This window comes from Bacillus rossius (genome assembly GCF_032445375.1).
Source record: "Bacillus rossius redtenbacheri isolate Brsri chromosome 9 unlocalized genomic scaffold, Brsri_v3 Brsri_v3_scf9_2, whole genome shotgun sequence".
NCBI classification, from domain to species: domain Eukaryota; kingdom Metazoa; phylum Arthropoda; class Insecta; order Phasmatodea; family Bacillidae; genus Bacillus; species Bacillus rossius.
In genome coordinates, this window is record NW_026962013.1 from 10621419 (window position 1) to 10633674 (window position 12256).

General features: G+C 36.6%; 2 protein-coding genes and 2 non-coding genes across 4 annotated transcripts in view; 1 reads left to right on the top strand and 3 right to left on the bottom strand.

The window, feature by feature from the left end:
• The window catches only part of LOC134543014 (cGMP-dependent protein kinase, isozyme 2 forms cD4/T1/T3A/T3B), a 265217-nt gene that overhangs the window by 76996 nt on the left and 175965 nt on the right, over positions 1-12256 (top strand). The gene's annotated exons all lie outside the window — the stretch shown is intronic.
• Positions 2632-2704, bottom strand: Trnar-ucu (transfer RNA arginine (anticodon UCU)). The gene has a single exon. It is a non-coding gene; the product is annotated as a tRNA-Arg (tRNA).
• Positions 3625-5623, bottom strand: LOC134543017 (uncharacterized). The gene has a single exon (XM_063387696.1). The coding sequence runs from the start codon at positions 4796-4798 to the stop codon at positions 3662-3664; it is 1137 nt and encodes a 378-aa protein (XP_063243766.1). The 5' UTR covers positions 4799-5623; the 3' UTR covers positions 3625-3661.
• On the bottom strand, positions 8825-8897 carry Trnar-ucu (transfer RNA arginine (anticodon UCU)). Its single transcript has one exon. It is a non-coding gene; the product is annotated as a tRNA-Arg (tRNA).

Consider the following 12256-nt stretch of genomic DNA (forward strand, 5'->3'; position numbering starts at 1 on the left):
TAGGTTGGATGTGTGTCACATAACTAAAGGTGCACATGTTGAAAATTGGTAAGAAAACTAGATAGATATTCTACAGAATATAGAATATTCTATATTCTATATGAAGTAGCTACAGTCGGTTTTTACTCGGCGATCAAATTTGGTTGATACGATCGCCACAAGATAGCATCACATATAGTCAGTGCCTCATCTTTTGAATTTTTATAACGACTGAAAACATATACAAAGTTAATACAAAACGAAGACGTTGAAAATGAATTCAGAGTAGAAGACTGCATAATGTAGGCAGGGCCTCGCGACAACAATCTCCGTTTTTTTTTTCCGTACTTGTCCAGGTTTTTTGAGAAAAATATCGACATTTATGGGAAAAGACCAAAACCATTTTTATTTCAATTTATTTATTTTTTTTTCATTATTTCGTACTAAAAAAACTTTCAAAGAGTTTAATGTCTCGTAAAAGGGCGCACTTACACAGCAATATTATCTTTAGCATATTTTATTAGTATTTAGAATATTTTATTAGTAAATAAAAAAGTAAGATAAATTATTAGTAAACCATCGTCGGAATATATTTCCTTATATTCATTGGCTTAATTTTTTTTAAAATAAGTTTATTTTTTCAATTTTCCCGTGGAAGGACCCCGAACCCCCTCTTATCTGGTAGTTATTTCATGTTTATCTCCCCCCCCCCCCCTTTTTTTTTTTTTTTTTACCCAATGAACAATGGTTTGGCCCCTTCCCAAAATATTTAGAGCCCCGCAAAATCTAGGACCGCCGCTGGTGAAAGGAATCGTACTGAAACTAAAGATATTACGCGGGGCTTCCAGAAATGTTTATTAAAATACGATCCAGCTGTTAAATTTACTTACACTAATGCGACTGTGCCTCTAATGTTTCTAATTGCTTAAACTTTAATACGAGTAATTAGTGTACCAATCAGATACCTGCTCCGGAAGTGGACTCTGATTTAAATTAAATAGTTTTTTAGACTCGAGTCATGGAACTACGTAATTTACTTAAGCTTCGAGCTTGACTTTTGTGACAGCTTCCAGTCACTCGTAGAGATATATAGCGTTCTTATAAACGTTGTTTGCGCACTTTAGGAACCTTTGGTTTAAAGTTAAGTGAGTACGCTTACAAAAATTGGAATCGAGTTTTTTTTCTTTTCTTTTTATCAGTCCAGTTGGACCTTTGCGTTTTTAGTATTACATTTTAGTTGATGGAACATTGATGCAGTTGAACGCCTGGATTAAATTGTGTGTGGTATCGGAAGCCGTCAAAATATTTCTCGTTGCTCGGAGTCTGGACTTATTCTCTCATCTTAGATCTTAACCCCCTTCCTTTTTTTTTCCTTCCATCCTCTCCCAACCACCTAACCGCTTCCAGCCACATTACGTGTTGCAGTGCCGAAGAGCACGCATTTCGAAGCTGCGCCCGTAGTTAGGTGAAGGAGGGACGTAGGAGACATGAAGCGAGAACGATCTACCCCTCCCCATGTCCATCATGTAGTCGAAGTTGGTTTCATGTGCAATTTCTGTGATTGTGGCCTGCCGATACTGCGTCGTGTGACCCCGGGGTAGTTGCTGTCTGCGACGGTGAGAAGGTCTATCAGTCTGATGACTGCGTGTGTTCTGTGACCACCCGGCATCCTCCTCTCTCTCACACCCTCTTCATCCCCTTCCACAGCCGACCATTAAAGTGGTGCCTCCCATTTCAGGTCATGATTTTGTGCTTATATTAATCACTGATCAACTTTTAGACTTTTTCAATTGTTTAACTTTCACGAAATGAAAAAATATATATATATATACAGCGCATACTTTTTGCATAATTAGCTGCCAAAGTTACATTTTTAACGTTTTTAGGTTGTACAAATAAGGGGAATTTAATTTATTGCAGAACTGAAACTTTTTAGGTTTAACTTCAATGCCACTGGCTACTTCATGATGTGGTTTGCATTTCTTTCACAAAAACTCATTTCATGTTTCTTGGCTGTCAAAATAGTAACAAATTTGAGAATTTTGAAATGCCAGGTACAATTAATTAATATTTTCTGAAAGAAATTCAAACCATTTCTTGAAGTAGCCAGTAGCATTGCAGTTAAACCTAAAAAAATTCAGTTCTGCAATAAATTAAATTCTCCTTATTTGTACAACCCAAAAACGTTTAAAAAATAACTTTGGCAGCTAATTATGCAAAAAGTATGTGCTGTATATATTTTTAATTTCCGGAAAGTTAAACAATTGAAAAAGTCTACAAGTTTATCTGTAATTACTGTAAATATATGTAAAATCTTGACCTGAAATGGGAGGCACCCCCTTAATATTGCATAGACCGGTTGACATAAAAGTAAACATAGTCATGTTTATTAGGTCATCATCCACATTATATAATAGTTTTCATATACGATAAATCACACAATGTAAACAATTTTTTTTTTTAATATCAAACTGTTAATTGTAATCTGGCGGCTGGTGAAGCTTCACAAACAAAAATCCGATTTTTTTGATGATTGATTTTATGTTTTAATTTGTACGTGATTTTTTTAAAACTGTGGCGTACGAGTTTAGTCTACATATTGATTCTGTTGTCGTATGTTTTAGTTATTAGAGATTTTTTAAAAATTTGTTCCATCCCTTGTGGGGATCGAACCCACGACCTTTGGATTAGAAGTCCAACGCGCTATCCTCTGCGCCAAAGGGACGCTGATGAAACTGATTATCACTTAGTTATCTCGTTCATATCAATCGTCTTAATTATGAGAGATACAAGGGTGTTTTAATTAGGTTCGTTACTCTTAAAGGGAAGTTATGTACCGTATAATCATTATTTATTCTGCATTCTTAATTTTTTTTTAATTTGTAAGGATTAAATCATTTCAATATTTTAATAAAAATCTCTAAAGGTGATGATAAAACTGTTGAATTTAAGATTACTTTTTTTTTCCTTTCAGCACCCACCTTTTTGCAATGCAGGTCGGAATCGAACATATGACCTCCCGAGTGCTAGTAGGCGCTGCCTTGCGCTTGTTTATACCACTGTCGGCGAATTCGCTCTCACGAACCAACTGCATACACGCGAACTATGAAGCAAATTACATATAATGTTATGGTGATACACATATGCATAAAAGTAATTATTATACATCTTACATACTGTATACTAGATTATGGTGAATCTTTATTTTCCTTTGTGATACATCTCATCTCGTATAACCAAGAAATTCGCAGAGGAATTTTTTTAAATTATAATTTTTTATTATTTAGTCAAGAAATATTTAATTTTTTTAATGGCTTTAAGGTAGCTTAAATATATAGCTACAATAATTAAGTCTATATGCCTGCTCACTATAACATGTGCCCTTATATTATAAACATTTCAAATAATAGTAATTTTCATATGTAATAGCGGGAAATATTCTCTATAAATATGTGAACGGATCCATTAAGATGTTATCAAGATCTATATAATTCAAAAATACAGTTTATATATTTATATGATCACGCAACATACTAACACACAGACATGTATTTATTTAATATATACATACAAATATTGCTAAATTATTAACAAATAACACTAACACTATTCAAACACGATATAAAACACTAACCACATAATAATCTAAAGCTAACAATTTACTGTGTGATCAACTACTTTTTTAAGCAGTGTTCTGAAGCAACAGGACTATGTAAGAGATAACAGCACCTATAAATCCACACATAAAACTGGAATCGAGAGTGAAGCACTTGAACACTCTGAATACAACTCGACGGTTGTAAACTTCACGAAGAAAAATGTTCAGTTGTTGGACTTCCAGTTGATCCTCGTTGCCACTCAGGAGGACCTTCAGAACAAAGAAGTCCGTCCCATGCGCCTCTGAGCTGGTCATTTCGCAAGCGGACGTGAGTAGCAACAGCTGAAGAAAATCGAACGCCAAGAAAACGTAATATGCAGCACGAATTTCTGTGTATTCGACGGTCACGTTTGGTCGAATCAACTGACAAGAAAATGTAACGAACCTGACGAATTGGGCCGTTATGTGCAGCATAAGCGGGAAACCATACACGGAGTTCAGCGATGAAACCATCTCAGCTAAAGCAAAGTGCATTTTTCTGAGCAAAATTATTATTTGAGCCCGACGGGTTCTTCTTGTAAATAAATTTTCCATTCTAGGGATAGTGAAAATTAATGATTCGTCTTTGTCGGCAAAACTTTCGATGATTTGGTTGATGGCTCTAAACCGATGCCGCAAACACAGTGCAAGAAGAGTAAAATGAATTGTGCTCAATACGTTGATCGTGGTGATACTGGTGAATAAAATAGTTTTAAAAGGAAACGTGGTGTCTGCTCGAGTAGAAGTAGAAACAAATAAGTAGCACAAACCGGCAACGAATGCGATCGAAAGAGGCATCACGATCATTTGGATGATAGTAGTTTTCTGGTAACAATCCATTGGATCTTCCAGCAACATTTGATCCATCTCGGTTATCTTAGAGGACATTCTTTTAAAAACTTCGGTGCCACGGAACTGCCAGATGAGGAAGGAAGTCGCAGTTAAGCAGTTCACTATCCACCCCGAAAGGTATACTGAGATGTACAACAAATCGGGATGGTTAGAGAAGACTGTTTTCATGGCTTCGTTCACGGACTCCACTGTAATGAATGACCCCATGAGGATGGTGCAGATGACCGACGGTATGCTTCTTCGTGTCGTGATTCCAAAGACGGCCAGGATCCACACAGATGGCCGCATGGATGACGCCATGTCTTCTGGAGATAACCAACTGCACTTCATCCTGAGGATGGAATATAGTTTGTTAGTTTGGTGTTAATATGATTAGCATTTGTTTAAGGCGATTCTCACAAATTAATATGATCAGACGTATTCATTTACACGTTTTCAAACATTTTGAAAATTGATAATCGCTTTCGAAGTTTTTTTTACGTACGGGAAATAAAGCTCGCCTTGCCAAGAAATACAGACTTTTATCTACTGTCCGTCCAGTATATTGCCTTTTAGTAATCTGAAAGTTGGCCGGAACATTCTTTCATTCATCTGAAATATGTACATTATCTTCACAAAGTTAAATTAATCTATTCCTATTTTGTTAATACCCTTAATAATTCTTAATAATTAATAAATAACTTAATAATTTGCTATGGGCGAATGAGTAGTCTTATTCTCGTATTTCGTTTTTAAACGGTATGTTTAGAAAAGTGAAAAATTCTAAAACGCATGTTTTCAGAATAATTTTTAGGCATAAAACATCTGGTAGAGATTCTTGAAAGCAAGCACTCAAGGGAAATTATACCTTCATCTTCATTGCTGCGCATATAATGTTAACGTAACCGCTCATATCTCATAATCGCCCTATGCACGACGAGAATATTGCGCGCCAGTTCACAGCCTTGAGCCTAGAAGCACCAGTGAGCGTCGCACTTATCATCACTAACACGAATACTCCTCTGACTAGGCGGATCCCTTAATTTATTTTGAAATTCGTTTATAAATTAATAATTTGTGTGTTGTTTCCACTTGCCTGGTTTAAGCAACCTCCTTTCGCAACGATGTCCCGAGGCTGAATAATAAACTCGTTGCTACAACAAAACAGAAAAAAAAAAAAAATAGCGTCAGCCAGAACATTAACTTGATTGACAATGACGCTACGTTGGTGATAAATTTTTTTCCCCCCGACCTTTATTACATTCAAATTATGTGTTTGCTCATTCTGGAACCGTTTATTTACCAGCGTGTGAAAAATCCATTCGGCCCGAATCGTGATTTTAACGTACTTAATCACTGTCGTAAGAAGTTGTCGAACTTAAAACAGGTTAACGAGCTTTTTTCAGCCTTGGCGTTTTTATTTTCCTAATCTTAGACTTTTTTTTTTTAATTTCGTGGGGCAGTTTTATTTTTGATGTGTAAATATCTTGGCTCCCGGTATACGGCATTTGGTAGGAGTAATTTCATGAAAGGAACGGAAGTTGATTGGAACGGAAATGTGTAAACACTGTGCTGCCATCTGTGGAAGTCTCAGAAATTACAAAAAGTTGGCGCACCCGCGTGATTCATCTGTATGTATTCACTTTCGCGAACATTGGGTGATGTACTAAGCGTATTGGTGTGCCAAACTAAACTTTATAACAGTACATGTATCATTTAATGATTTATGTTATAAATTACAGTCTTAAAAATGATTAACTACTATAAAATATGCATTGCAAATTTGACAATCTTTAGTTAACATTAAAATGTATAGATGACGCAGCGTTCGCCTAACTGTATAGACACAAGACATTTTTAGCCTACATATATTCGACGCCATTTTGAATACAATAATTACTTGATAAAATGTTTACTGTTAAATCTTAAACGTTAAACCAGCTCAGTAAGGTTAAGGTTTGTTTGTAGAAAGTATTTAACGTTTTAATATGTTTCAGGATAATTTCCTTTAATTTATCTATTGGACTGTAAATTTGTGTTTGAAATATTCTTAAAAGATAGCGCCGCGTTTGTAATACTTTAAAGTACCAATAAAATCTTAAATAACTTTGATGCCATGCAGGTGAAAACAAGATGTCGCACATGATGTCCGAATCGGAAAAAAAATGACTGAGAAATCAGATCCAAGATGACGGACATGTTATTAGAATTCAATATGGCAACCATAACGAAAATTGCAACGTTATATAATCCAATATGGCGGCCGTAACGAAAATTGCAACGATTATGTTATACACATCTGGGGTCAAGGTCAAAGGTCAATGTCATCCAAGATGGCTGCTGTGACGTCACAATCCAAGATGGCAGACGGCTCCCGGCTTCATAGCCTGGAGCCTGGCGCAGAAGCCCCATTTACATACTACTTGCAGTACATGCATTTTACCATCACAAGCCTATATCACACAATAGCTTGTAATTTGAAATGGTTACTAGAGCACCTAATAATAAATCATTTTGGCTTTGGATTTTTGTATTAAATATTGCACATTCATTTTGAAATATGCTGAGTCGTAAGGCAACATTTCTTAACCATGTAGGTTAGGTCTGTATTAAGCCCGAGAGAGTTAAAAGAATTTCACTAACGTGTCTGTATGTATGTGTGTGTGTGTGTGTGTGTGTGTGTATATATATATATATATATATATATATATATATATATATAGCGTTCTTATAAACGATGGTTGGATACATACTGAATAATTTTTCACAGTTGCAAAATTTTTGAATTGTGATTTTTTTTTTATCAGCTTCTAATGTGTTTTCAACTGGAAAAGTTTTACGCCATGCTTAGTTTTAAATTTAAAATTTTATTCTTATGTGGGTGGGAATTACTTTCAGATTAACTGCAATGTGTTAATCGTATTAAGCCAATTTGTGCATAACTTTGCGCCGTATGGTTCGGCCTTTATGTTTTCAGTTTCGATGAAACTGTGTGTTGCGCCAGAAGCATTCAAAAATATTACGTCGTTTTTCATAGTTTGACTTCTTAAACTCCCCCCTTCCGTTTTTTTATGCATCCACTTTCCCTTACCGTTTCCAGGGTCGCATTACGTGGTGCAGTGGTGTAACGCACGCAATATAAGGCGGCGCTGGTAATTTGGATTTGAGAGGGACATAGAAGGGGCGATGTCGGAAGAAAGAGCTTATATTCTACAACCCCCCTCCGCTCTTTGTCTCTCTCCACCCCCTCCACGAGCTCTTAAACCAACTGAAGTCCCTCACAAATCCAGTTAGTTTCAGATGCAGCGGCTGTAATTGGGTGCGTATCCCCGGGGTAATTGCGGTCTCTGATGGTGAACAAGTCAACCAACCAGGCGGTGGCTCCAGGGTTGCGCTAACTCCAGGTTTCTCTGTCTCCTCTCTCCCCTCTCCCCCTTCCTCTCTCCTCTCTCCTCCTCTCTCCGTCCTCTCTACCTCCCCTCTCCCTCCTCTACCACTACCCCTATCTCCCCCTCTCTCTTCCCCCTCCTCCTCTCCTCCTCTCTCCCTACTCCTCTCCTCCTCTCCTCCGCCTCTCTCCCTCCTCTCCCCCTCCTCCCCCTCCTACTTTTCCCCCACTCCCCCTCCTATCTCCATCTCCTCTCTCACCCCTCCTCACTCCACTCCCCCCTCCTCTCTTCCCCTCCCCCCTCCTCTCCCCCCTCCTCTCCCCCTCCTCTCTCCCTCCCCCTCATATTCCGCCTCCTCTCCCCCTCCATTCTCCCCTCCATTCTCCCCTCCATTCTCCCCCTCCTCTCCCCCTCATCTTTCCCCTTTCCTCTCTCCCCACTCCCTCTCTCCCATCCTCTCTCCCCCCTCCTCAAACACCCCCCTCCTCAAACACCCCCCCTCCTCAAACACCCCCCTCCACAAACACCCCCCTCCACAAACACCCCCCTCCACAAACACCCCCCTCCACAAACACCCCCCTCCACAAACACCCCCCTCCACAAACACCCCCCTCCACAAACACCCCCCCTCCACAAACATCCCCCCCTCCACAAACACCCCCCCCCCTCCACAAACACCACTCCCCCCTCCACAAACACCCCCCTACATTTTTTCTATTTCTCTTCAAGACATGTGGTCATGTCTTGAAAAAGTAAAATTGATCAAATGGATCATGCTTTAGATAAAAAGCATCGCAGGGAATATCTACTTTTCATGTTAAAAAATATATAATAATAGAATGTAAATATAATACAGCGATAAATTCAAGCTAGACGTTTTTAATTATTTTAAAATTCAGACATTATTGGTGTGAATTTTGGCTAGATGAATTTTATTTGCAGTGGGTATTGCGGTATTTGTTTTTTTTAGTGTTTCTTAAAAATATTCCATCCCTTGTGGGGATCGAACCCACGACCTTTGGATTAGAAGTCCAACGCGCTATCCTCTGCGCCAAAGGGACTGTTGTATACCGTTATTTTGCTTAGGTATAAAGTAACAACCCTCGTTGTTATGAGAGTTAACAGGATTGTGTTGTCATTGCGGAAATAACTCTGATCTTTTATTTAAACTTCAAGGTTATTTGACTGTCCTATATGAAATATTTATTCTGTTTTTAAATTCCAATTTAAAAAAAAATTTTTTTGTGCTATTGTATAGAATTGACGATTTAAATAATTTCAAGATTGTAGTAACAATCTCTATAAGATTGTTGTGATCTAAGAACAGTTGAATTCAAGATGACTTTTTTTCTTCAGCAGCCTCCTTTTTGGAGTGCAGGACGGAATCGAACATATGACCTCCCGAGTGCTAGTAGGCGCTGCCTTGCGCTTGTTTATACCACTGTCGGCGAATTCGCTCTCACGAACCAACTGCATACACGCGAACTTTAAAGTAAATTATAATGTTAAGGTGATACACATATGGATAAAAGTAATAATTATCCATTTTACACGCTGTATACTATATTATGGGGAATCTTTATTTTAATTTGTGATACTTCTGAGCTTGTTTATACAAGAAATCTGTCCAGGAAATTTTCTACTAGTATTATATATATATATATATATATATATATATATATATATATTCAAGTAATGTCTAATATTTTGATTAATATTATTGTGAGACAGTTTAAATACATAATTACATTCTTTCATTTTAGTCTGTATTTGAGGAGCCAATTTTCAAATCTTGACATGTCCATTTAATCCTATTGATTATCTATTAATGTGAAAAACTCATATATTCTGATACTTAAGAAATATAAATAGAATATTTTACATGTAATTATATATTTTTATTTATTATTTTATTTATTTTTTATTTATTATTATTATTTGAGTGCCTACCAACAGTCAAAGCCTTTAACAGGTAGGCACTTAACAAATATTACATAAAGAAACACAATAACATACACAAAACACAGTGATAAACACAACAATAAAAATGGGACAACACAAACATAAACACATGACAAAGGACCCTTATAAGATTAAGTAGCTAAATTTGTCAAATTTAAATTAATTATTATCAATGATATAACAATAAAACATTATTTACATCAGAAGTTATCTTAACTGCAAGAAAATTAAGAATTCAAAATATCTTTCATAGAGAATTTCGCCCTTTGGAAAGGGTCTAAATCTTTCAACATATCATTACAATTATCAGTACACCGTTTTGATAGCTCATTTTTTATGTGATACGTTCGAAAGGGTCGCATTGTTCTATGATTGAATGAAGGAACTCGAAGACCAATTTTGTTTAATATTTCAGTGCTGTGGTAAACATTTATAAAACAATTTATTACAAAAACAGTATCAGAAACTTTCCTTCTAAACTGCAGTGTATGCGTGTTCAGGGTTTCAAGGATTAGATCGTAGTTAAAATTCTCTGAATTATAATCTATTAAATGTTTGTTATAAATGTATCTGAACAATTTCTTTTGTATATTTTCAAGTCTATTTGAGTCAGTGGTAGTTATAGAGTTCCAGATGACAGAGCCATACTCTAATCTCGATCTTACTAAGGTAAAATAAAGACTAATTACAGAATCAAGAGAGCTAGCCAAATAAGTTAAATATTTTATAAGCCCAATTATTTTGTTTGCACTTGCAATTAAATTATCCACGTGGTGATGAAAGTAAAATTTTGAATCTAAGAGAATACCTAGATCACGCATACAATAAGTTCTCTGTATCATGTTGTTGTTTATTACATAGTTAAAATTTTCTGTATATGTTTTCCTAGAATATGATATTATTTTAATCTTCTTAAGATTTAATTTCATTCCGTTATTTTGACACCACTTAGTTACATTATTTATATCTTCTTGCAACAATAAACAATCACTTGGTGTTCTAATGGTACTATATATTTTTAGATCATCCGCATAGAGCAAAGCTCTCGAATGCTGAATAACATTAACTATGTCGTTTATAAAAATTACAAATAAGTAAGGTGATAAGGTTCCACCCTGAGGAACACCAGACGGTGCATTAAAAGATGAAGATAAAGTGCTACAAATACGAACAGCAAAGGATCTTTCATTTAGATAGTTACAGAACCAATTAGTGTAGGAGGCATTCAAACCAAAACTAGTTAATTTATCTACAATTAGAGAGTGCTTGCATGTATCAAATGCTTTACTTAAATCGAAATATATAGCATCCACTTGTTTGCGGGATAAAATTTCGCCGTACGTATAATTAACAAACGCAAATAAATTTGTGATCGTAGTTTTACCAGGTACAAAACCGTGTTGACTATCCGCTATTAAATGGGAAGTATGAAAAGAAATATGTTTATGTATAATTTTTTCAAAAACTTTAGAAAAGCCACATAAAAGTGATATCGGTCTATAATTAGTAACTAATTGTCTATCACCTTTTTTTAATACTGGGACAACAATAGCTTGTTTCCATAATTTTGGATAGATTCCAGAACTCAGACTTTTATTGAAAATGTGAGCTAATATAGGTGCTAATATCTCCTTGCAGCCTTTAATAATAAAGTTGGGAATACCATCTACTCCTGCTGATTTGGTTGATTTTAGACATTTAATAGCCCAAAGAACGCGGCTGATTGTAATGATAGGTGGCATTAAGTTAGTTTCATACTTATGCGTTTGTGGTTGGAACTGCACATCACGTGGCTGATCATAAACTTCAGCAAAATGTTTACCAAAGGAATTGGCAACAGCAGCTGGATCACTTAATAGTACGTTATTTTCGATAACTTCAAGAGACTGTTTGTAACCTTCCTTATATATATATATATATATATATATATATATATATATATATATACTAGCTGCCCGACCCGGCTTCGCACGGCTATAGGTACTAATGGAAAAAAATTAAGCCACATCTCCCATTTATAGTAATGGTAAATAAAAAAAAAATTCAGTGAAAATTTATTACAATGCTGTATAATGTACCGATGGTTTCCCGACTCGTGCACGCAACGTACAACTGATGTACCCGTACTTCGCTACGGCAGTCTACAGGCAGATCACTCTTGCGCCGCTCATAATACATGCCCCTCGTTGTGGGTACGCCACTGCCGCGCGATGCCCGTTGCCATGGAGACGCAGAAGGCATGAACAATGCAAAATACTGTTCTCATGCAGACAAAGTACCCACTGTTGCCTGGTTTTAACCACCCATTAGATCTAATTTTCGGAAAATGTCATCCTGCGTAACATAAGGAACATTAGGGGCAGGCATATTTCGCGAAAAAATCTGCTCGGCGTCGGCGGTCCCTCTCCCACCCTCCCCCTACCCCTGCCCGCTACCGCCACACCTCCCCTTCCCCTGC

What these genes read in the sequence shown, in the direction of transcription:
- LOC134543017 (XM_063387696.1), bottom strand. Translation starts at nt 4,798, where the DNA reads ATGAAGTGCAGTTGGTTATCTCCAGAAGACATGGCGTCATCCATGCGG.